This window comes from Branchiostoma belcheri, unplaced genomic scaffold (genome assembly GCF_001625305.1).
Source record: "Branchiostoma belcheri isolate BF01 breed outbred unplaced genomic scaffold, Haploidv18h27 scaffold34, whole genome shotgun sequence".
Classification (NCBI taxonomy): Eukaryota; Metazoa; Chordata; class Leptocardii; order Amphioxiformes; family Branchiostomatidae; genus Branchiostoma; species Branchiostoma belcheri.
The window spans coordinates 928961-953893 of NW_017803954.1; the positions used below are offsets into that span (position 1 = coordinate 928961).

At 44.0% G+C, this 24933-nt stretch overlaps 4 protein-coding genes across 7 annotated transcripts; all 4 read right to left on the reverse strand.

The window, feature by feature from the left end:
• Positions 1-888: 888 nt before the first annotated feature.
• On the reverse strand, positions 889-6283 carry LOC109475449 (prostaglandin reductase 1-like). The gene is made up of 9 exons (XM_019776049.1): positions 6069-6283; positions 4299-4344; positions 3833-3889; positions 3248-3433; positions 2760-2877; positions 2441-2596; positions 2022-2127; positions 1475-1593; positions 889-1121 (listed from the first exon to the last, which is right to left on the reverse strand). The coding sequence occupies exons 1-9, from the start codon at positions 6172-6174 to the stop codon at positions 1011-1013; spliced, it is 1005 nt and encodes a 334-aa protein (XP_019631608.1). The 5' UTR covers positions 6175-6283; the 3' UTR covers positions 889-1010.
• Positions 6284-8149: 1866 nt separating this feature from the next.
• LOC109475647 (prostaglandin reductase 1-like) lies at positions 8150-14209 on the reverse strand. Of its 2 annotated transcripts, XM_019776394.1 has the most exons (9): positions 13998-14209; positions 12061-12106; positions 11616-11672; positions 10645-10830; positions 10002-10119; positions 9683-9838; positions 9290-9398; positions 8746-8864; positions 8150-8384 (listed from the first exon to the last, which is right to left on the reverse strand). In XM_019776394.1, exons 1-9 carry the CDS (start codon positions 14101-14103, stop codon positions 8274-8276), a joined length of 1008 nt encoding a protein of 335 aa, XP_019631953.1. In that variant the 5' UTR covers positions 14104-14209; the 3' UTR covers positions 8150-8273. The 2 variants fall into 2 exon arrangements, with proteins under 2 accessions (XP_019631953.1, XP_019631954.1); XM_019776395.1 differs by lacking the exons at positions 11616-11672; positions 12061-12106; positions 13998-14209 and adding an exon at positions 11305-11598 and having other exon boundaries at positions 8153-8384; positions 10645-10874.
• Positions 14210-14359: 150 nt separating this feature from the next.
• LOC109475646 (monocarboxylate transporter 2-like) lies at positions 14360-17585 on the reverse strand. Of its 3 annotated transcripts, XM_019776393.1 has the most exons (6): positions 17514-17581; positions 17134-17375; positions 16670-16813; positions 15634-15979; positions 15143-15537; positions 14360-14766 (listed from the first exon to the last, which is right to left on the reverse strand). In XM_019776393.1, the coding sequence occupies exons 1-6, from the start codon at positions 17516-17518 to the stop codon at positions 14555-14557; spliced, it is 1344 nt and encodes a 447-aa protein (XP_019631952.1). In that variant the 5' UTR covers positions 17519-17581; the 3' UTR covers positions 14360-14554. The 3 variants fall into 3 exon arrangements, with proteins under 3 accessions (XP_019631952.1, XP_019631951.1, XP_019631950.1); XM_019776392.1 differs by having other exon boundaries at positions 15143-15979; positions 17134-17328; positions 17514-17585; XM_019776391.1 differs by having other exon boundaries at positions 15143-15979.
• A 434-nt stretch (positions 17586-18019) lies between these two features.
• LOC109475648 lies at positions 18020-20792 on the reverse strand. Its single transcript, XM_019776396.1, has 6 exons — positions 20695-20792; positions 20055-20163; positions 19522-19641; positions 19078-19272; positions 18387-18484; positions 18020-18120 (listed from the first exon to the last, which is right to left on the reverse strand). Exons 1-5 carry the CDS (start codon positions 20729-20731, stop codon positions 18421-18423), a joined length of 525 nt encoding a protein of 174 aa, XP_019631955.1. The 5' UTR covers positions 20732-20792; the 3' UTR covers positions 18020-18120; positions 18387-18420.
• Positions 20793-24933: the final 4141 nt, after the last annotated feature.

Consider the following 24933-nt stretch of genomic DNA (forward strand, 5'->3'; position numbering starts at 1 on the left):
TATTCTGGTGATGGATGAATTAATGAAATGATAAATATATGTATTTAGCCAGGTCCTCAACCTTATTTGTTGTATTTTATTTTTGGCTTTGATTAGGCCATGTTGATTGGATTATACGAATGACATCTGCGCACGCATGAATTTTCGGACGTTTCAAAAAAATTTTGTTACCATACTGTAAATCATACAAAACAGTTGCAAAATGAGCAAATATATACCGTAAGTTGCAAAAAAATATTTCAAAACGATACCAATGTCGTAGAGTGCCAAAATCAAACGAAAAAGATAAAAATGTAAAAAAATGAATTTGAAGAGTAGATTATTCACCATACTGTACTCTGTGTCATTTGTTCAATCTTCATTTCATATTGGAAGCAACATTTTTTTTTTTGCAAAACTTTTTTTTTATTCGCATGCTCGCATCAGTTTTGTGGTTCCCAGAGGATGTCATTCATATAATCAAATGAACATGGCATATACCAACATCTGACTACAGCTCTTCTCCCATGATATTCCTAAGGGGAGCCCAGTCTTGTTATAGGCAGTTGAGGGCAGGGAAATTTAGAAAGTACCTGTACAAGACTTATGACAACGGACAGTCTTTTTGGCGACCTCTCAGGGGCGGAGGCATTTATCAGAGTAGTACGATTGCTTTGAAAGAATTTTAAAGATTTCACTAATGCATTCCTTTGGGAATGATTGGTTTCAGCATTCTGGCAAAACAGGACAGGCCTTTAATTTGTTGTTTTGAATATGAACTAGCGAGTATTACCCGGTATATGCTGGCCTGACAGCATGTTTAATCATTATTTTTCCAAGCTCTAGTCAATATTCAAACAAGGTTATCAAACAGATGAGAAGGGTAGCATTGATTCACATTCACACAAGTTTCTTAATATCAAATTTTAATCTCGAGATTTCATGTCTTCCTTGCAGCTGTATGCATCACATCATAGCTAGGATGTCTCTCCTGTATGTTCTGCTGCTTTTTGGTCCTTGTGTTGTTCTCCTCAGACCTTGACGACAGCCTTGCCGGTGTTCTCTCCCACAAGCATGCCGATGAAAGCTTTGGGCATGTTATCAAAACCTTCGGTCACGTGTTCCCTGTGCTTGATCTTTCCCTGTGGTGTAACAAAGGGTGTGGGGTTTGTGAAACAAAGCAAAGCCACTTGTTTCAGACAGTTACCATTGTTTCGCAAACTACCAGTTATCTGTTCGTGCACATCAATATTACAAAGACCAGAGATCGATAATTGGGAAGCAATGTTAAAGCAGCAGACACTTGATACATACAGGCACAGCTGAGTCTGACCAAGTTGGTCTGACATACAAATGTACCTCTATACAGTGCATTGACTTCCATATTCACATCTATTAGTTGGCCTCATAATTTACAGGTTTGCTTTTAGTTCTGTTGAAAAACTACAATTTGAATGTACTAAACAGAAAATCTGTTGACTCATGAGTCACCTACCTCTTTGATCCACTGCACCATTTGAGCCATTCCCTGTGGCCATTCCGGAAACCAGCGCAGGACGATGAACCCAGTGACGGTTAACTGCTTGGACAGGATCGTCACGAATGGGTAGGGACCTGGAAATTAAATGTACAACAGACAGTAAGCTTTGTAAACACACTTTCAGGTACTAGTATATCGTCTATAGTAACAGTAGGGTCTGGACAGGAAGGTCGATAGCTGGCTGATTACGCAGAGGGATACATGTAAGCCTAAGGACAGAGGGACGGAGGAGGTTGGTGCTGGACGCTACCATAGTCCCCGACCCTCCAGACAAGGAGGGAACCAGGTGAAGGTGAAGTGACGTCAAGTGAACGGAATCTACACAGGGATAGCTGTGAGGATAATTGCACATTCATACACAGAATGTTAACAGGTCATGTACAATGTATAACGTTACATACACATGATCAGGCCATCGCTAGCAATTGCTTCTTTGTATTAAATGGTGAAAAAGTAAGAACAGACATATAGGACCAAAGGTAATGATGTAGTCCGCACATACCCTTGGCCGGGTCCTTGTCGTTGTAAGTTGAGATGCTGCCACAGATGGCCACACGTCCAAACAGGTTCATGTGGTTCAGCACGGTGCTGGTGAAGTCTGCTCCCACCTGCAGAAATGGGGACGAGTGAAGATATCGCTGCAACTGTTGGTAATCAACCGTGTATCATTCGGCTCTACAAAACAGTCATGACTTCCTTGCTGTTTAGACACATAACTATTAGACACATAACTATACATATTTAGAGGATGGAGCTCCCTGGAGCTCAGCTATATTACCTATCGGTCTGTATAATGTGAGCTGATAATGCACCACACGGCCTTTATTAAACTAACGAACCTTCAACTGTCGACATCTAATACTTTTTTCGCCGCAGTAACGCCATGTATGACTTTTAAAAGCCTACTTCATTCAGACTTACATTGTCAAAGTAACAGTCGATCCCATTGGGCGCTGCCTCCTTCAGAGCTGCGTCCAATGAAGACACAGTTTTGTAGTTGAAGGCGGCGTCAAAGCCAATTTCCTTCAGCCAGGCCACCTTGGCGTCACTCCCGGCTGCACCGACTGCCTTGCAGCCCTAGGCAAAATCAAAATGACAAACTTACTTTTAATCTTTTGTTAGATTTCTTTACGGTTGACAATTTTCTTTCATCCGTCATTTAGCCAGACGTTTCGTCAGTCCTTATATTCTTCTGCAATTATAAACTCATTACCCTGGCAACACTTTGTAGACACGTTACCTTGATCTTAGCTATCTGTCCTACAAGACTCCCGACAGCGCCCGCGGCGCCGTTGACGAAGACCGTCTCTCCCTCCTTGGGATCACACAACTTCAGCAAACCAAAGTAGGCAGTCATGCTGAAAGAACAACAAAGCATAATATTTTTTAATTTTTTGTAGGTACTTAGATTATCAGTATCATAATGACACTAATAAATTAATGCATTTGCAAACCTATCTCCCCATCCCGCCAAATACTACTAAGCTATTGGATACGTGGATACTTTGTTACCAAAACAGTGTCTATCTAGTTCTTTGCCTGAATGAGCGAAAGTTTATGTAAAGCGGCATGGTTTTGGATAGTCTACTTAGTGTATCCCTGAGGCTTGGTCCTGGATACGCGTGGACTCTAGAGAACCGTGCCTGAGCATCTATAGAGGTTCATAGAGAACCGTGCCTGAGCATGGTTTTGGATAAAGCACATTTCTGGATACATCAGTACTCTTACCCAGGCATCCCGACGGCTCCTAACAGCAGAGACAGCGGCAGGTCCTTCGGGTAGTCTGCCGGAGCCTTCCGGATGGGACTCTGGGGGTCCTGCTCCTTGGCGTTCAGCACGGCGTGAGTGCACCAGCCGTAACGGCCCATAACGACTGTACCCACGGGGAAGTCTGAATATTTGGATTCGATCACTCTGGTAACGGGAGAGAAGTGTGAAGTAAGCCCGACAAGATATTTCTTTGCGGTGAGTCTTCTATCATTCCACAACATTCAAGGACATTATGTTATATACATCTAATGTCCTTGATTCAAATAAATGTTACCTTTCACCTATTGTTTCCTCTCCCTGGCTTTCTGTTTATGTACTATCATCAGAAACTCGGCTCAGGTGAGTCCCATCCGATTATCATATTGTACTGATGATAAAAGATATATAGTGTGCTACTTAACCATAACTTGAGCATCAAGCTCGCCACACAAGTAAATTGGAACTGAGTAAATTACTGTTTGTTTGGTTAAAGTGAATTGTGCTGGGAAATGAATGGAGCTTTGATGCCATATATATGGAGTACGAAACATTTGTTCTACTTACCGACCACATCCTTCCCCGATCATGGTTATACCCGTTGGCAGCCGTCTTGTATAAGGCCTAAACATTAAAACGATAAACAAAAAAATAGCAAGGAACTTGTATTAATATATTCTGTTTGGGTTCTTATGGTTCTATATTTGAAAGTTTTCTTATCTCCAAGCAGATGTAGGATTCCAGTCTGCTAATTTTAGAAAATCGAAGCTTAAGCTTTGTCTGAAAGTCGGGGTTATCTGAAGGTGAGAGCAACTGTCCGAAATTCCACATGTACAGAACGTCCAAATGTTCTCAAACACGTCAGACATTTACACCTGCTTGGAGGTTTTGAAAAGACGACTCTTCTTATTCTATTGTTAAATATCGACGTACGGATGTGTGTTGCAATAGTAATCAATTGAATAGAATAGCCAAATGATTTTCTCTCATTTGTTTTATCATCAATAGTTTATAGAATGTCTAATGTACCTACCGCATGTACGGGTCGACGCTATTGAAGAGTGACTCAACCAGGATTTCTGGTAAAAAAATAGAAATGCAACATTTGGTACTGTGTTAACCCTTACGTGATCTAGCCTAACAAATTGCGTTACCGTGGTTATTCTTACTCAAACACATTCACATACTAGTACATGACAGGGCTCGAAATATACATAGTCCCAGTGTTAAATGACACTAACTTTTCAGCTCGGGACAATTCAAATTACGTTTCGGGACAATTTCAGGGCAAAAATTTTGAGACCGTCCACGTCATTTAGGAATCCATCCTGCTGCGGGCCGCCAGCAGCCCATGATTCTCTGACAAAACATGATACTATCATGTACTTCCCTATAGTCTAGGGGAAATGATGGACATTTACTAATAAAGTTGTACAAATTCAGTTGTTGTTGTTTTCCTATTGTTGTCATAAACGTATTTCCTAAGCAGGCTGGGACAGTCTATCCTCAGTTTGGAGAATAGAAATCTATATTTGGGACAATTCTAGGACAATAGTATAGTAAAAAAAGTTACTAGTAATTTCGAGGCTTGCATGATATGTACATGTAATGTTATATGGTGACCTGTCCTGCTACATAATGTATCCCAACACCACAGGTTGTCTGTCTACTACAGCACCAGTTACCATGGTAACAGACGTCATTATAGGCTTCGAGAAGGTCCTTATATTGTTGGAGAAGAAATAGAGCAAAAATTGATATGTATGCCCCTACCCCAGTGACTCATCAATTTCTGTAGCAATAAGTGAGCCTGAGTGTAAAGGGAACTCATGCATCGCCATCATGATTTTATTTGCTGGTTTATAATTATCAATAACGGTAATCCACTGCAGAGTTGTGCCTTCAGTAGTTGTGTAAGACCAAGTTAACTGTTGGCATGCAGAAATACCAGGAATGCAGCTGCATACCCACCCATACCTTGGCAATTATTGGCAACTGTCACCTGTCACCGACCCATAGCACACCAAAGTATCTCAGTGGGCAAGGCTCTTTGTGTCTATGGGTCTGGCGCCCAGGCTACTGTTACTGTCACCACTTGTAGACACCTGTTAGGCCCTAGGTAAGGTCCTGTGAGCGTTTATAACACAGAATTCACGACCGGAGCCGGGGGAGGGAGTCGGGGGGTTCGGACGAACACGTTCGAAGGTCCGTTTTTTAATGTCCCCTAGGAAGCTCGCGCCCGCTCGCTGGTCCCTTTCAGTTCAGAACGAACCCCCTCCATGCAAAATCCTGGCTACGGGTATGGAAAAGCTGGCCGTGAGCACGACCAGTGACCCTTGGTCATGACAAAGCGTTTTCTCGGTATGTTACCTTTGTGTGACCTCTTGGGTATAATAAAGTGACACAGCAATTTTGTACCCCAAACAGCAAAGCACAAACGCAACGAACGATGGAAAGTATGTCAAGAACACCATGTTTAGTTAACAGCTGTAACAGTTAGATAGCCTCTGAAGTCAATGCTGTAAAAAAAATCAGAATTTGCCCGCCGTGAAGGCATTATGTCCAGTAGCACACCGGGAGTGAGTGTGGGGCGTGACTGCTGTGACCAAGTTACATAATAAAAATTTAACGTTACAAAGGTTGAGTTGATAAATTTCTTTCCAAAACAAAGGAGGTTCAAACTATCTAAGTCTAAGCGTCTAAGATAAACGTCTAAGCTATCTGAAGAGACTGACGGGCAGTAGTGTCTTATAATTTAGCCAGATTGCCACCCTCCCCACTCAGCCAGTACCCCTCGTCTTACCGCCATCCTTCAGTTCTGGCGTCTCCTCTTCAACCAGTTCAAAGTCTGACTCCTTCGGCGGCCCGTCAAACTGGCGCGCGAACACAAACCTTTTGGACTTCACCATCTTCGCTCTCAATATCCGTGACAGATTTCAAGCTAGTGAGTTTACTAGAGACGTGCTACTAGGCTGGGTGCCTGTCTTCCGATTGACCCTGTTATACGTCACTTAAGGTACACCTGATTTACAGTCGGGGTACTAGTAATAAGTAAACCATGCAAACAAAGGTCATGTCCAATGCTTGAAATCTCAAGAGCTATCTTGCATAATTAATGCGGAATAGTACAGTAGTAAATTATGGGACTTCCATACTTGTGACATTTGGAAATTATGTAAAACATCATTAGACATAAATCATGCGAATCAGGGTCAGGGTCTCATTTAGAGTAGAGTAGGAGCTTTTAAGGCCCAGGAAAATTAATGTTGTGTTTCCGGGTTCAGTCTTGAAAAAACCTGGGGCGGTGACTCGGTCGGTAGGTAGGGATTTTCTTCATTCTAAAGTTTTTTTCTTAGATTTCGGCCAAATGATCTATACAAAGTAGCTACGGTAAAAAATAAATACACGTGCATCATCAAGGGCGTGCCTGGAGACGACGTATAAAATTACATGCCGATTAAACAAAGGGAAGTCAGGGAACCCAGTAATCTGGCTGCCAACACCAAAAACCGCCTCCACCACTACGGAGGCTAGAGTACTTCTAGCCTCCGTAGCAGGCCCAGGTCTAAAAACGGGGGTAAGTCAACCAGGCCGGCTATGTTGTCTATATGCAATCAGAAAATAGCACATAAAAGCTCCCAAAGACCCTGAAGACCCCCAAACCCCAAGTTTTTGGCTATGGAGGCTAGACAAAAGCCTTCTTCGCTAATACATGTATGAGACATTCATACTTCGGACAACTTGTGTTATCTGGTTAGAGAAGATCATCAACTCATATGCAAACAAGGGGTCGATGACTTCATACCTTCGTCATGTATGACTGTTTGTGGGTTGTCAGAGATGTGCTGCTGTATATAGTTTGACTTTTTTTGCTGGTATGTGAACCAAGCGATGTGTGTGATACATAGCCTCCATAGCAAGCCAAAAAACTGGGTTTATCAACAAACAACCGAAGACCACCAAACCCCCAGTTCTATAAGCCTGCTACGGAGGCTATGTGATACATAAGTCAGAGTACAGAAACACACGTTACACGAGTACGGAAATTTTCCGACATAGTCACGATGGTTGACGTCACTACTGGGTGTATCTTTTTAAGTTTAGAGTGCTGTGGAGTTTTCATGCCAAGTTGGTTGTTTCATTGACTTGCATGCTGCAGGAAAGAGTCTCAGTCCTTAGGACAGGACGTTAAGTTCCAAGACATATGTTCCAAGACAGAAGAACCACCTTACAAACAACTGTTGCCTGCGAACATCTGTTACTTCCAATATCTCAAATCTACATTCGAAGCTGGCTAAATGTCAAACCTAAAAGTGCCATTGCAGTACCTTAGAAAGCCACTAGAATGCCCAAATTCAAACTTAACCTTCTTTTTCCACACTTCAAGCTACCTATAAAAAATTAACAAAACTTAACCATCAAAAGTTAGCCCGTCTAGTCACATTTCGTCATAAAAATAACCACAGCATCTAAAAAGCAGCTATTTCGCTGAAAACCACACCAGATACTTACTGCCCAAGCATCTATGTCCCACTCATGATCAGAAAGCAAGGCCATAGCATGTCCTCAGCACGAATTATCATACCATGTACCCCGCTGCAGTACCTTACAAAACCACTAGAGTACCAAAAATTGACCTTGGCCTTCCTTTTCCCAACCTCATCCTACCCACCAAATATCCTAAAGATACATACGCTACACCCCAGTTATAACCGATTACGAAATCATCAACCCCTATGGTGTACCTAAACACATAACCTTCTGACGAAGGTAGTGAGGACCTTATTTGTAGATGAGGAAATTTTTAGAATGGACCTCACCTGTCAATGTTTACATCATTTTTACATCAAACAGATGAGAAGCGTAGCATTGATTCACATTCACACAAGTTTCATATCAAATTTTAATCTCAAGATTTCATGTCTTTCTTGCAGCTGTATTCATCAAGTCATAGCTAGGATGTCTCTCCTGTATGTTCTGCTGATTTTTGGTCCTTGTGTTGTTCTCCTCAGACCTTGACGACAGCCTTGCCGGTGTTCTCTCCCACAAGCATGCCCATGAAAGCTTTGGGCATGTTTTCAAAACCTTCGGTCACGTGTTCCCTGTGCTTGATCTTTCCCTGTGGTATAACAAAGAGTGCGGTGTTAGTCACGGTAGCAAAGAAAGTGGTTTACTTGTTTCAGACAGTTAGCATATGTATTAAGTACCATCGTTTCACAAAACTAATCTGTGCGCATCCATATTACAAAGACCAGAGATCGATAATTGGGAAGCAATGTTAAAGCAGCAGACACTCGATACATACATGTACAGCTGAGTCTGACATACCTTTGTACACTGCATTGACTCTATATTCACATCTATTAGTTGGCCTCATAATCTAATTTGCTTGTAGTTCTGTCGGGCTTCTTTTCAAAGTATGAAATACTACAATTTGAATGTACTAATCAGCAAATCTGTTGACGTCATGAGTCACCTACCTCTTTGATCCACTGCACCATTTGAGCCATTCCCTGTGGCCATTCCGGAAACCAGCGCAGGACGATGAACCCAGTGACGGTTAACTGCTTGGACAGGATCGTCACGAATGGGTAGGGACCTGGAAATGGAATATACAACAAACAGCTTTGTAAACACACTTTCAGGTATATCGTGCTATAGCTAGTGACAGCAGGGACTGGACAGGAAGTTCCCTGGCTGCCTGTACGCAGGGGGCTAAGCCTAAGGACAGAGAAGGACGGAGGAGGCTGGTGCTGGACACTACCATAGTCCCCGACCCTCCACACAAGGATGGGGCCAGGTGAAGATGAATTAACCTTAAGTGAACGCAGTCCACACAGGTTAGCTATGAGAATAATTGCACATTCATGCCCACAGGGTTGAGTACAGGTCATGTAATGATGTACATACACTAGCACTAAAAATAGTCTTCTCGATTCTCTGTGATTGTGAAAAGGTAAGAACAGACATGTTTTAGTATCAAAGGTGATAATGTAGAACTGTCTTTAACAAGTCCGCACATACCCCTGCCGGCCGGGTCCTTGTCGTTGTAAGTTGAGATGCTGCCACAGATGGCCACACGTCCGAACTGGTTCATGTGGTTCAGCACGGTGCTGGTGAAGTCTGCTCCCACCTGCAGAAATTGGGACCGTGAATGGAAGTGAAGATATCTGTTGGTAATCAACCATGTATCATTCTGCTCTACAAAACAGGCATGTCTTCTATTAGACACATAAGTATACATATTAGAGGAGGGAGCTACCTGGGGCTCAGCTATATTACCTATCGGTCTGCATAATGCACCACAGCCTTTTTTGTCAAACCATGCAACAAACCTTCGACATCTACAAGTAGTACATTTTTGGTAACATGATATGCCATGTATGACGTCTAAAAACCTACTTCATTGAGACTTACATTGTCAAAGTAACAGTCGATCCCATTGGGCGCTGCCTCCTTCAGAGCTGCGTCCAATGAAGACACAGTTTTGTAGTTGAAGGCGGCGTCAAAGCCAATTTCCTTCAGCCAGGCCACCTTGGCGTCACTCCCGGCTGCACCGACTGCCTTGCAGCCCTAGGCAAAATCAAAATGACAAACTTACTTTTAATCTTTTGTTAGATTTCTTTACGGTTGACAATTTTCTTTCATCCGTCATTTAGCCAGACGTTTCGCCAGTCCTTATATTCTTCTGCAATTATAAACTCATTACCCTGGCAACACTTTGTAGACACGTTACCTTGATCTTAGCTATCTGTCCTACAAGATTCCCGACAGCACCCGCGGCGCCGTTGACGAAGACCGTCTCTCCCTCCTTGGGATCACACAACTTCAGCAAACCAAAGTAGGCAGTCATGCTGAAAGAACAACAACAAAGCATTATGTTTTTTGATTATCATTATCTGACTTAATGACACTAATAAATGCATCTACGGACCTGTCTCCCATATCCCACCAAATACTACTAAGCTATTGGATACTTGAATACTTTATTACCAGAATAGTGTCTATCTAGTTCTATGCCTGAATGAGAATGGGCGAGAGTTTCTATGATCAGTGTGCCATGGTTTTCGATAGCCTCCTGTGCAGGCCCCGCGGCGGTGGGGAAGAGTTTTTAACGCATGATTTTAATAGGATGGCCGGCTAATTTTAGTAGGATGGCCGGCTATATTAAAATAATACGTTAAAAACTCTTCCCCACCGCCACGGGGCCTGCACAGGAGGCTAGGTTTTGGATAGTGTATCTCAGGCACGGTCCTGGATTCGCGTGGACTCGTGGACTATAGAGAACCGTGCCCGAGCATCTATAGAGAACGGTGGTTAACCCTACCCTGAGCATGGTTCTGGATAAAGCACGTTTCTGGATACAGCAGTTCTCTTACCCAGGCATCCCGACGGCTCCTAACAGCAGAGACAGCGGCAGGTCCTTCGGGTAGTCTGCCGGAGCCTTCCGGATGGGACTCTGGGGATCCTGCTCCTTGGCGTTCAGCACGGCGTGAGTGCACCAGCCGTAACGGTGCATAACGACTGTACCCACGGGGAAGTCTGAATATTTGGATTCAATCACTCTGGTAACGGGAGAGAAGTGTGAAGTAAGCCCGACATTGTAAATATAGAATACAACACGGTGTATTCCGTATCGCCCGAGGTACCAGCCCGACCGCGCGTCGGATCGCCCGACGGCCGAAGGCCGGAGGGAGATCCGATCCGCGGGAGGGCTGGGACCGAGGGTGATGCGGAATACACCGTGTTGTATTTTATTTATGTCATACCCACCCAAGAAAACACGCCTTTTAATGCGAAATGGGCGAACATTTGGTGTCCCTAAACCCAAAACAAATGCACCAACATCACATTCCAACGTCCGAATTTTGTGTTCGAATTTTCGAAAGCGGTTAGTGTTAAACGCGTTCGAATCGTTCTATAGAACATTTGGAAGGGCCGGGCCGTACGCGTTAAGAACCCCCGGGCTGTACCGCTAGTTATCACACGGGCCGGAACTCCCGTATCGAACGCAATCGCGGCCCAGGTAGGACATAAATGCCATTATACAATGTCAAAATAGATTTTGTTCCGATATCTAAGATGTTCTTTGCGATGAGTCTTCTATCATTCCACAACATTCAAACAAATGTTACCTCTCACCTATTGTTAAGTTCTCTCCCGGGATTTCTTTCCAAATTCAGCTTGAGTCACATCCGATTATCGTATTGTACTGATGATAAAAGATATACATGTATAGCCTACTACTGTAACAAGGGAGACTTCTACCTCTATGGTTAGAATAAATTGTGCTGGGAAATGAATGCTTTGATGCCATATATACGGCGTACGAAACATTTGTTCTACTTACCGACCACATCCTTCCCCGATCATGGTTATACCCGTTGACAGCGATCTTGTATAAAGCCTGGACATTAAAACGATTAAGAAGGAAATAGCAAGGAACCGGTATTAATATCTTTGGGTTCCTCAGGTGCAATTATGATTCTATAACCTTTTGTGCAAATAGAAACATCTGAAACATGCACACTATTTCTAAGCTTCAGACCTATGACACGTGACAGAATCAATGATAAGATCTCATTTGGCTTGAAGAAATTTCAGTTTACTTATCTCCAAGCAGAGGTAAGATTCCGGTTTGCTAATTTTAGAGAATCGAAGCTTTGTCTGAAAGTCGGAGTTATCTGAAGGTGAAGGCAACTGTCCGAAATTCCACATGTACAGAAAGTCCAAATGTCGGTCCTTTACACCTGCGTGGAGGTTTTCAAAAGACGACTCTACTTATTTGTACCTACCGCATGTACGGGTCGACGCTATTGAAGAGTGACTCAACCAGGATTTCTGGTAAAAAAAATAGAAATGCAACATTTGGTACTGTGTCAACCTTAACATGATATAGCCTAACAAACTGCTACTGTGGTTATTCTTACTCAAACACATTCACATACTAGTACATGATACAAATGTATGTACATGTACATGTAACGTTTTTTATAGGCTTAAGAAGGTCCTCATATTGGCGGAGAAGAAGAAATAGAGCAAAATATGTTTTTCTTCTGAGAAGATAAACATATCGATTGTTCTTTGTAGGAGGATTTATCTGTGGGAAAGTACAGTAATCATAAGGGTGATAGCATCGCTGGTGGCAAATATGATCATTACAAGGCAACAGAAGTAGTTCGTTATCATATTCAACAATGGTTGACACGATCGTTAGTTATTGAAGTGTGGATGAGGGCGGGGCAGGGGCGGGGTGGAGGAGTCATTTGGTACTATGGAGTGCATGAAACTGGCTGTATCTTTTTGTTTGTTCTGTTAGAACACTAGGTTTGACGCCCTCCCTAGTCCGAGTCAATCTCCTCGCTTCACTCCGCCAGGATTGAGGTGTTTTTATAGTTATCCTAGAACTATCATGGAGTTGAACTCAGTGGCACCAAGTACAGCGGGGGCTTACTCATGACTTAAGCTGCAATTTAACTTAAATGTGCATAAGTCTGACCAGCTGCCGTCGCTCCACGTGCCACCGCATACCGTGATACAGATTAATTACCAGAAGCCTGTGGCTCCCACATGGCCGAAGGTATCTACTCTACTCTACTCTACTCTACTCTACTCTACTCTACTCTACTCTACTCTACCCTACCCTACCCTTACTCTACTCTACTCTACTCTACTCTACTCTACCCTACCCTACCCTTACTCTACTCTACTCTACTCTACTCTACTCTACTCTACTCTACTCTACTCTACCCTACCCTACCCTTACTCTACTCTAGCTACTCTACACGTTGCCTAGTAACTACTACCATGACTCGGAGGACTGACGTTGCCTAGTAACTAATACCGTGACTCGGAGGCCTGACTCGGGATGTTTGGCGTACATGTTGCATGTATCTTCCTACCCCAGCGGCTCCTGTCAATTTCTGTAGCAATTATTAGCCTGTGTGTAAAGGGAACTGTTACAGTCGCCGTCATTATTTTATTTGCAGGTTTAGAATTACATGTATCAGTAATTCACTGCAGAGTTGTCCTTCAGTAGTTATTTACATGCAGAAATATCAGGGATGCAGCTCCGAACCAGTTGCCCCACCCCGTTCCCCGCCCATACGCAACGGCAGATGATTATTGGCAACCCCGTGACCTGTTGTAGAGACCTGTATGTAAACTTTAGGGCCGAAGGTTATGTGGTACTGTGAGCTCAGGCGACGTTTATAAATAGTCCCACAGAATTACAGCTGGCCAGGGCACGGTCAGCACGCCCTGTGAGATCCTGTGACCCTTGGTCATGACAAAGCGTTTTCTCGGCATGTTACCTTTGTGTGACCTCTTGGGTAATATATGGCTCGTGACAAAGCAATTTTGTACCCCGACTGTAAGAAGGCAAAGCACAAACGCCATGAACGAAGGGAAATATGTCAAGAACTCCAATATTGTTAAACAGCTGTAAACAAATCAGAATTTGCCCGCCATCACCGGACAGAAGACATTATGCCAAGTAGCACACAGCAGGGAATGTGGAGCGTGACTGCTGTGACCTAGTTACATAATACACATTTACTAATTTTAGTTTATCAAATTCTTTCCTCAACAAAGGAGGTTCAAGCAGCCACGTCTTAGTTATCTTGTATGAGATTGACGGGCAGCAGTTGCGGGTATTGCATTATAATATATATAGTACATGCACCCCTCCTCCGTTGTCCCCTCCCCACCCAGCCAGTACCCCTAGTCTTACCGCCATCCTTCAGTTCTGGCGTCTCCTCTTCAACCAGCTCAAAGTCTGACTCCTTCGGCGGCCCGTCAAACTGGCGCGCGAACACAAACCTTTTGGACTTCACCATCTTCGCTCTCAATATCCGTGACTGATTTCAAGCTAGTGAGTTTACTAGAGACGTACTACTAGTACTAGGCTGGGTGCATGTCTTCCGATTGACCCTGTTATACGTCACTTAAGGTCTGCTTAAGGTACACCTGATTTACAGACGGGGTGCTAGTAATAAGTAAACCAGTTAACGTGGTATGCAAACAAAGTTCCCTGTCGAATGCTTGAAATCCAAATCTTGTGCTAATTTGCATAATTAATGCGAAAATAGTATATTCTTATAGTTGTAAATTGTGAGAACTACACACTTGTGACGTTTAGAAGTTATGTAAATCACCATTAGACAATTCGTGCTAATCAGGGTCTCATTCGCTTAAGGCCCAGGAAAATCAATGTTGTGTTTCTGATTTCAGTCCTGAAAAAAATATTTAGCTAGATTAATGCATACTCATGGCGGATGATGCCGTTGCTCATAGAGATGTTTCATGTGTAATTAACAAGAAGGTGGCGGTTTCTCTATCAGATTTCACGGAGTCTACATCGTCTTCCAACTCGTCAGCACCCTCTTCTGTCTTCCTTTTCGTGAAGCGCAGGATGAAGGGTAGAAGTCCGGCTAGCAGGAAACAAACACCTGCTTGTAGGAACGCGACTTCATAACTGCCTGTTCGGTCATACAGCCAACCTGTGAAAGTAATATTGGGTCAAAATCGGTGAAATAGCCAGAGAAAAATTCAAAGGTCGAAAGTTGTGACCCTCCCCACCTACACGCACACACACAAACGTGATGTCCCACGGAGGGACTTGTTCAGTTACATATGTCATATGACATCAATTTTGTGAAGAGTGATTCTCTCCAAGCGCTAACACTGCGTACTGGTTTAATAGGCCTGTTTTGGTCTTTGAAAAATTTTTAGGCGTTTTGCTGGGATTGTATATTCTTTCGCCTTTTTTTTTGGTACCCTGACTTCCCTTGGAAAGGCTTTAAACGTCCAAAACATGCCCGTGCTTGGATAGTAAAAGAATGGACCAAACCACACGTTGCATAGCATTATATTTACCGGCGAAGGGCGGTCCGGTCAAGGAGGCGAAACCTTGCACCAGCATGTAGAGACCGAGGGCGCCAGGAAGACGTTTGGGGCCGACCAGTTCAGCCAGGCAGGTGAAGGAAGTGGGAACGAAAGCGCCGTAGAACAGTCCGTGTGCTATGGCGTACACTATCAGCCCTGGGTACGTTATGGCCAGCGGGCAGAGAAGATTGGTGAGTCCCAACAAGCACAGGCTGAGTCCAAACTGGTCCAGTCGGGTGAAGTGTGGTGTATCTGGAATGGCTCCCACCGACAGCCGACCTACCACGTCAGCGATAGAGCTCGCAGTGAGCAGAGACGCTGCCCTGTAGTCCTCAATCTGGAGATCTCTCGCACGGGGAACGATGTACATGGGTGGGACGATGAGGCTAAAGGCCAACAGAAACAACGACGTTAAGTAAAAAGCCACAGATCGAATCTTCACCAGTTTAAAATCCATGTCAGTCCATAGTTTTTTGAAAAACCTGACTACAGCAGCAGATTTGGTCTCCGTGGCGGTGTTTGATCCCAGCAGATTGTCACTGGTGTCGTTTGGAGACATCTCCAAGCCCGAGTCGCTTTCATTTCTGTGACGTTTCAACGGTCTGACCAACGCGCCAGCGACAACCTCCTGCAACATGACTCCTCCCAGAATGAGTAAGGCACCTTTCAGACCATACTCGTCCAGCAGGTACTGAAACAGCAGCGGGAGCGTCATGGACATGATGCTGGCCCCCAGCACCGCCAGGCTGTTGGCCACGGCACGGCGTGTGGAGAAATACTGCCCAACTGTCACCATCATAGGACTGACCGTGAGAGCGCATCCCAGACCTGGATAGATGGAAGAAACAGGTTTTGCTAATGTTTATCCATACAGCATCACATAAAACAGAAAAAGTGTTATATATGCTGGATGCTGCTATAGAGATGACCACACTAGACCACGGCTTGGGCCAGACTCATCCCAGGGACACTGGGTCCCTGTCCTTTATTGGTCTTATCCGGGAGTTACATAATCGACACCAGATGTGTCACCACTTCCTACCCCCTACACTGGCCCCCCTTCACAAAAGGTGTCGTCCTCGACACCATGCTGAGGGGCAGAAAAACAAAAACAACTAACAGCAAACTACATCTTACAAATGCTACAGTGGTTTGATGTAGTTTGCTGTTCGTTGTTTTTAGTTGTTTTTGTTTTTCCGCCCCTCAGTATATATGTGTCGAGGACGACACATTTTGTGAAGGGGGGCCAGTGTAGGGGGTAGGACTTGTGTCACATCTGGTGTCAATTAATAAAGGACAGCTAGGGACCTTGTGTCTCTGCTGATCAGTCTGGCCCAAGCCGTGGTCTAGTGTGGTCATCTCTATAGCAGCATCCAGCATATATAACAAAAGTATCACATCGACTCGTTAACGTTATCAGGGCAGGAAAGAGGTATATCAGTCTTGATTTGTATCTAAACTGTAGACAAAGACATGAACGGGAACTCTAGCATCATTCGATTCATATCATAACCGTACCTGTCAGACACCCTATGGCCAGGTACAGGTGGTACACTCGAGTTCCAAATGCGCTGATGACGTAGCCTGTCGCACTAAGCACCCCGCCGAGCATGATGACAGGACGGAACCCTGTTGTACTGGCCAGGGCTGTGGCGAACGGCGCTAAAGGGTGGGAAATAATACAAGGGCTCCATAACTGTAACAAGTGTTCGCGTGCACTGGTTTGTACGAATACTAAGAACATTTGGCAAATTTAATGTACTGTGTGCTTTTGTTTACATACTAGTATAGTATAAAAGTTACTCCTGCAGCAAATCGTTTGCACTATCCGCAATATATCATACTGTCTGTTTGGGGTGCCGCTGACTTTGATACTGTGCTTAAATTACCAATGCAATATGTATAACATTGTCCCTTCATGATCATCCCGGAGAAAACCTTAGACTTACCAAAGAGGTTTAAAAAAACGACCTTGGACTTACCTAATAGGTACATGACGCACATCATGATAGAGGTTACCCACGCCGTCTCCGCGGAGCTGGCATCAAACTGCTGACGGAAAGCAAGAAACAACACCCCGAGAGACCGGAAGGTTCCCGCCGCACAGCCGTTCACTATGAACCCACCAACCACCACCATCCAGCCCCAGCCGCCGTCAGGGGCGTCCGGGAGACTTTCTACATTAGAGTTTGACATGGTGTGTGGCGGTCTCTTTTTCAAGTTACTGCATAAAATATATATATATACATCGTGATCGAATCGGCGTGACATAGAGTGTCCTTCAGGCATGTCATGGGTGAGTACATCTGTACATGTTGGACAAACATTATAAACATAGCTGAAGCAGAACGGAAACACTTACCACATAGACAGGCGACAAAAATGTTATACTGTCGCCATGGTTTTATTCCACGTACAGGGCACGTGTATATAACACTGTAGTTATAGCGCCTGCAGACAGGACTGACAGGACTGACAGTGTTGTCAATCAAGTGCTCATAAACAGGCTCACAAGCAGTTAGACATCATAAGTCTCAAATAGAACTCCGGTAGATGGTAGGATTGGTCATTATGCTAGGGAGGTCAAAGGTCGAAGGTAAATACGAGTGGTATTTGAAAACCGGTTCTGCAAGACATGCGGACGAGGTATAGTAAAATGGTTATGCATGGGTTATGCACCATTTTCATAGTTAATATAGACGATCAGTGGCGAAAGAATAGGGTTGTGGAACTGTACCCCCCCCCTTTAGGCAACACTGACTTGATTAGTATATGCAAGTACGTGTCAATCTATCCTATACCTACATCGTATACTAAAATCTCAAATAACTGTCTATACACAAAACACGTGTAGACACAAGGAGGCAGACTGTTAAGAGCGCCGTCTGAGTTTCACGTAAAATTTTATTCATGGTCGTTCAGCAAACGATGATTCCTTGGCATCGACTGGCCTTTGGCCACGGGTCCACCTAGTAGTGAAAAACAGGTAATGTTGACTTAAATCATAAAATCCTCATGATCATGTAGCACTCTACAATCTTACAAACAAATGTTGATTACCCTGACATCTATGTATACAACTTTAAATAAAACCACCATTACACATATGATCTGATGGTTTATGTGTGTTATATCTAAGATTTAACTTAAATAAGAAAACAGTACATTGTATATGTCTATATAAGTAACAAATATTCGAATTTATATACTCGATAAGAAACTAAATGGTTCTCACTGTGCAGCAGCTACAGATCACATGACATCCCTGTTTACGGGTTAACAGGATTCAGCTGGCCAATCAGGTCCTCGAGGTTCTCACCTGTGGTCCAGGTTCTGAGGAAGAAAGAAAATATAATTTTTCATAAAAGGTATTAGGAAACTGTCCAATGCATGGCAAAGCGCACTACGCCAGGCAAGCAAAGTAAACGTTTTGACAAATCAGGCTTACCGTATTCAACCGGGAAGATATTTAACATTGAGCAACTAATTCAATAGCGATCCTAGGTCAAACGTAAGACCCAGTCACACATTCCCAAGGGTCAAGCCGAACGCACCCAACCATGGTTAGGAGTAAGAAGGTCGGTCACTGTTCAGCTATACCAGCCGAATGTATCAAAATGTTCAAAACATTCGGGTCTGGGGGACGGGAGGTTCGGCCATGGTTGGCTGGTGTTTGGGAGTAAATCAGCAGTGTTCGGGGGTCAAATTTGATTCAAATCTAACTCGTTTTCAATTCAATTCGTATAGAAAGGTAGGCGTTGCCTAAATCTGGCCGGTCAAATTGCCTAGAACTTCAGCCAACCTTGGTCGCCTGGTGTTCCGGAGAAGGCTTGCCTTGCTTTTTTTTTCTATTTCCAGAAATAAAAGATAGGGTCAATAGCACTCCTGGTCATGGATTAAAAAACAACACAGTCAGCCATCCTTACTGTCCGGTGCAAGGGTCGTAGCACGTCCCAGGAATACTCATGGTGCAGACCGCCAGGCCAGCACAGCCCAGGTCGGGGTTGACGTTGGGAAGGAGAGCCCTGGCCGCTGCCGCCATCTTCTCTGCACTGACGGCGTTAGGACGGAACGGATGGCCCGGCCTGTTCGGGTTCCCAGCAAGGAGCGGCTCGTTTGTTCTGCGATCAAAGAGTTAAATCGTGAGATTTATATATATATGCCCGTCTAAGCTAAAAGAGAGATCGAACCTGCAAAAGGTACAACAACGCCACATGAAAACGTGTAAAAGTAGCAGTCACCGTGATGGAACGATTTGTTTCAATTGGCATTTTCAGACATGACAGAAAATTCTCCGGGCAGAATATTTTATCCCGCCCTTGGTGTTGGTGGTTAAAATCGTATATTCAGCACTTTGAATCGTCACTCACGGTCCGCACGTATCCCAGCAGACCCCCGGCAAGGCACACACCACACAGTCGACTGTGTTGTCATTCTTGGTGATGGGATGCAGGAGGTCAGGAAGAAGGTCAGATCCAGTTGTCCACGTCCTAAGAACGTTTGCGAAATATACGATGTATCTTACAACGAAGCTTACGACCACCAGACCAGTGAAATCGAAATACAATTTCATTCATATGTATGCGTTCATAATTTTTCTCTTTATTTATTCACATAGATTTGTGAGCATTGGATAGAAAGCGCATAATGTGCTTATAAGAATCCTTTGCTCATGAAGCATAAAAACATAAATACAAGTTGAGGTAACAAATGCAAAAGGCAGAGTGAACATAAAATAAAAATGGCTGGCGCACCAATAGAACCCAGAATTATAAGCCAGCTTTCAATGGGGCTTTTGGAGGCGTGATTTAGTCAGGTTAGATGCATGCGTGTTCAAGTGGACAACTAATATAGATTATATACTTATAGTTAGAAGTTTCCAACTAAGAACACACGCACATACCCAATACAGGGGTTGTAGCATGTTCCGGGGATGCTCTGTGTACATACTGTGTAACAGTCCTGTCCTGTCAGGGGGTCGATAGAACCGGTCCCGAGGAGGGCAAGAGCGCCTGGGAAACGGAAGGTGTTATCGTATTCAAAGTATGCTACATGCTCGAAAAAACCTGCTTTGTGAACGGAGTATCAAATATGCCGAGAGTGAAATGTTTCTCAAAGTACACAGGACAGTAACCTGGATACCAGACTGTTTCCAGGGCCTACACAGGGCTGTGCACATGTGGCTGGGACAAACACTTTCATTGGGATATGTTGGTGCTGGAGTCCAGAAGCTGGCCTAGCTGTGTAGACCCTGACTGGAAATATAGTCTGGCATCCAGGCTACCATTACATTCTCTCCTAAATATTAAGTGAAGACGACGTGTTTCCGACGTCTCTGTCTCTGAAATGTCTCTGTCGTAGTCCGTTTCGAAAAGTGTCTGTATGCTGTTATATTGTTCGGCGGACAAGGTTTCAATGTAATTTCTGACTCTCTTGAACAAAAAAGGTTTCCGTTTCAAATACACGTCACATTCCGTATATGAATTCGAAACGACTTTGTGAGCTAGCGTTTGATACATTACACACCGGGTATATACTCTTACCTTGCAGAAGTACCGAGACAAACAGCAAACACAGCATGCTGGTTACTTGTTCCTCTGATCTATGCAGTACTCAATGTAGGACAGTTTATACTGCGAGTCACCGGGGTGCTAAGGACTTACGGCTTAAATAGTTACCGTTATCTTTTTCGGATCCGGTGACCTGGGTATGACTGTTGTTTTTGACAGGTGTTCGGTCACATAGGCCACATTTTATCTCTGTGTTTGTTCCACTGTTAGCATTGTCAGGTCAGAACTTGGCGTACGTGTCACTTTCTAAAAAGTGAACTTTCGTCATACTTATGTAAAAATAGGAACAATGGACATCCACCGACGTGTGTACCGTTTTTTCCAGCATCGTTAAGAAATCCACAGGCTCGTTTTGTCTCAGACGTAAGATATTTTATAGTCATACTGTGTTCATATTCTATCATATCATTATCATTAAAAAGGGCACACTTGCATGAAGTTTAAAAAAGTTTAAATATGCTAACAGTAAAATGATTTTAAAAGTGGGAAGCATCATTCCTTTATAAAAATGAATTGTATCTTCAAATGAATATTCTTCTTTTTTTTAAAAAACTTTTCATATTTAGCTGGTGTGTTAGGCCGAAGGGCTGTAATACCGGCTATACAAATACAGATATTATGACAGTCATGACTATAAAAACATCGCCATTTGTTGTTGGTCACACGTTGTTGTACATCAAAGGCCAAGCGACGGATGGGTGAAGTAGACTCTTCGTAATGTTACTGAAAATAGCGGTGTTTGCCGCCAAGCACGTGGGCAGAACGCACTGCGCCTGCGCGAAACCTTATTGTAGTTGCATAGCACTTCGGCAGAACGTCTAGTTTAAGGCCATATACGTGACAATAGGCAATCTTCCGATGTAACGAAGCATCCATCGAAAACTGTGGAAAACCCTGGTTTTCGCTTCTCCTTGGTTGTAGGCTTCGCTTTTTCAACCTTCTCTTTCTCAATTTTTTTTTTGCAAAACTCAAAACTACTCTGAATAAAGCTCATGCCTGATCTCTGTCATAATCGATAAAAATTAACGCTTTGGGGGAATATTACATTTATACTACAGCAAAGATCGGTGACATGGGTGGGGATCGAACCCGGGACCCCTTGGCCTACCCTGGATGCCAAACTGAGTCGTTTCGGGCCGCTAGCAATTTCCTTCGGCAGCCAAGAGCCCTTCGCCCGCGGGTCTAAATTACCGCTACGGGGAGACTAGCCCGGGGGGAGTTTGGCTGGACGGCTAACTGCCCGATACTAGTTTGGCATCCAGGGTACTCTTGACCCTGAGCCGAACGCGCTACGCTGCGCCACACGACCCCACGACCTCTTAGCCTGGATGCCATACCCAAAGCACACTGGACACAAAATATCTCAGTGTGCACACTGAGATATTTTGTGTCCAGTGTGCTTTGGGTCTGGCATCCAGGCTAACGACCTCTATACTGTAACGTAAAGGGAAAACTGCGTAATATCTGCTAGATCGTCAATAGTACACTTGGCACTCATAGCAATCTATTCCCGCCTTGATTGGTGGGCTTCTGTTGATTCTAACGGTGCTTTATTTTCCGAGTGTAAATAAAGGCTCAAAACGAGGTCACAGTGCCCAAACACCACCTTCTCACTATTCACCTTTGAATGACATGGATCACTCCGCAATCATATATCAAACTTCACGTTCAGAACACGTCATATTTCCGAAGAATGAAAACAGCAGATAGCACCTGAACTAACATAACATGCACAAAACATGCTGAGAAGTTTTATGCATATTTTATGCATATACAAAGGCGCCCTATTTGCATGTGTATTTTTAACCCTATTTGTAGATCCATGTGCCAGCTGACTGCCCTGACCTAGATTTTCCGGACGGCCGTCTGGTCAGTAATCAGGCAGAAACCGGGCAGTCGCGATGGAGTACCAGAGAATCATACGCGAGATTGGTGAATTTGGCCGTTTTCAGAAAACTGTTGCTTTCTGCTTAGCTGCTTTAGTTCTTCCTCACGGAATGCAATCTTTTTCTATGGCTTTTCTCGGCGCTCTACCAGAGCACAATTGCCGACTACCTGTGGTTAATTCCTCCCTCAGCGATTCAGTTCCCGTATCCTGGTCAGACCATCTACACAGTCTTAACGGCAGTATTCCACTGGAACTGGACGCTAGTGGGGAGTGGAGATACAGCAGATGCCAACAGTTCAACTTAAATGAGTCAGGTTTGAACGTGGTTACGGAAAACAGAACCCTGCAGCGCTGTACAGACGGCTGGGTGTATGACCGCAGTCATTACGGAACAAGTATCGTTACGCAAGTGAGTAGACGTCTATAGCTGAAATACATGACCCTACAGTCCGTTATACCAAACGTTGTACGGTTCCTAAAACTGGCAATGTAGAGGATGTTTAATTTGTGGCCTGGGTGCCAGACGCACAGCACACTAGTTATGTGGGTCTGGCACCCAGGCTACTTTATATTTTGGATGTACAGGTAGATACAATATCAGCAGTAGTTTGGGCCGTTCACCAAAGTGTAGCATGTCGTGACCTGGAATAACCCTAACCTCCCCCTGCGGGCATCCTCTTTCAACAGCCACAGTCTAAGTCACGTCCTAAATTTTAAGTAGTTACGAATGCCAAAAGGTTGCAAAAACAACCAGCGGCCACATTTCTGTAATGTCCTGTCGATCTCCAACAGCCTAAAAGCAACAACAGGCCCTGACTTAATTTGCTCAATACCTGGAGAGTAAATATGTTTAGCCTCAGTCCCGGTAAGCTGGTTGCCTGTATCTGTATCTGTATAGCCGGTATAACCGCCTTTCGGCGTAACACACCAGCTTCGCAGGCACGCGGCGCGGCGGCAGCTGGCTATATTACACCGATCGACTTGTTACACCTAACCCTTGAACTTCTAGCTCTAGACATTGTTTAAAGCTATCTATTGACAGTGCCCCTACTGTACTTGGTGACAGTGAGTTCCACTCTGCGATAGTTCTAGGAAAGAATGAATTCTTGAACACCTCAATCCTTGGTTGATAACTCTGGTACTTGAATGCGTGGCTATTTCTTGTTCTCTTCTGAGCTGGTATTAGGTACTTAGTAGTTGGGACATCCACCAGTTTATTAGTCATTTTGTACATCATGCATAGTCTAGACATCTTTCTTCTGTCTTCAAGTGAGGTCCACTGTAGGTTTCTTTTCATTTCCGTGACACTAGCACCTCTTACATAGTTGTTCATACAGAATCTTGCAGCTTGATTCTGTACCCTTTCCAATTTGTCTTTGTCTTTCTTTGTATATGGATCCCATACTGTCGCTAGCGTATTCTAGGTTCGGTCTTACAAGTGACGTGTATGCAAGTTGATTTTTACTCTCGTTGGACATGCCCACAGATTACGTTTAATCACTCCCAATGTCTGTTTCGCCTTAGTTGTGATATTATTAACATGTGCACCCCACTTCAGTCCGCTTGTCAGCGTGACGCCCAGATACGGATGGATTTTTGTGGTTGCTAAAGCCTGACCACAAAACTGGTAGCTAGTTGCATGTGGTGTTCGTTTGTTTGTTATGTGCATAATGTAGCATTTTTCGGGATTAAACTGCATGAGCCATTTGCTTTGCCATTCTTCCAGGGTGTTCAGGTCTTTTTTGGAGTAAGTTGTGAGTCGGTCTGTGTAGAAAGCTCTACATACAATAGACAGTCATCGGCAAATAACCTCACATTTGAGTCAGGCTGATCTGGTAGGTCATTTATATACAAGAGAAAGAGCAATGGCCCCAGGACGGTTCCTTGAGGGACCCCAGACACTACTTTAACTGGAGCCGACGCCTTCCCTTCAACCACTACTGTTTGCTCCCTGTTGGTCAGGAAAGCCTTTAACCAATTCAGCGTAGGGCCTTGGATTCCATAATACTCCAGTTTTGAGATGAGCCTGCCATGGGGGACTTTATCAAAGGCTTTAGTGAAATCAAGTATTGCTAAATCTACCTGCCGTTTACTGTTTAGTGCGCCAGCTATGTCATGGACTGTTAGTATAAGCTGTGTTTCTGTGGATCGTTTGGCTCTGAATCCATGCTGGTAATCCGTTAATATACTGTAACTTTCTAGGTGCTTCATGATTTGGCTATGGATGATATGTTCAAGTAGTTTGCAGGATATGCAGGTCAGTGAAACAGGTCTGTAGTTGCTGGGGACCGCTCTATCTCCTTTTTTAAAGATGGCGCATATAT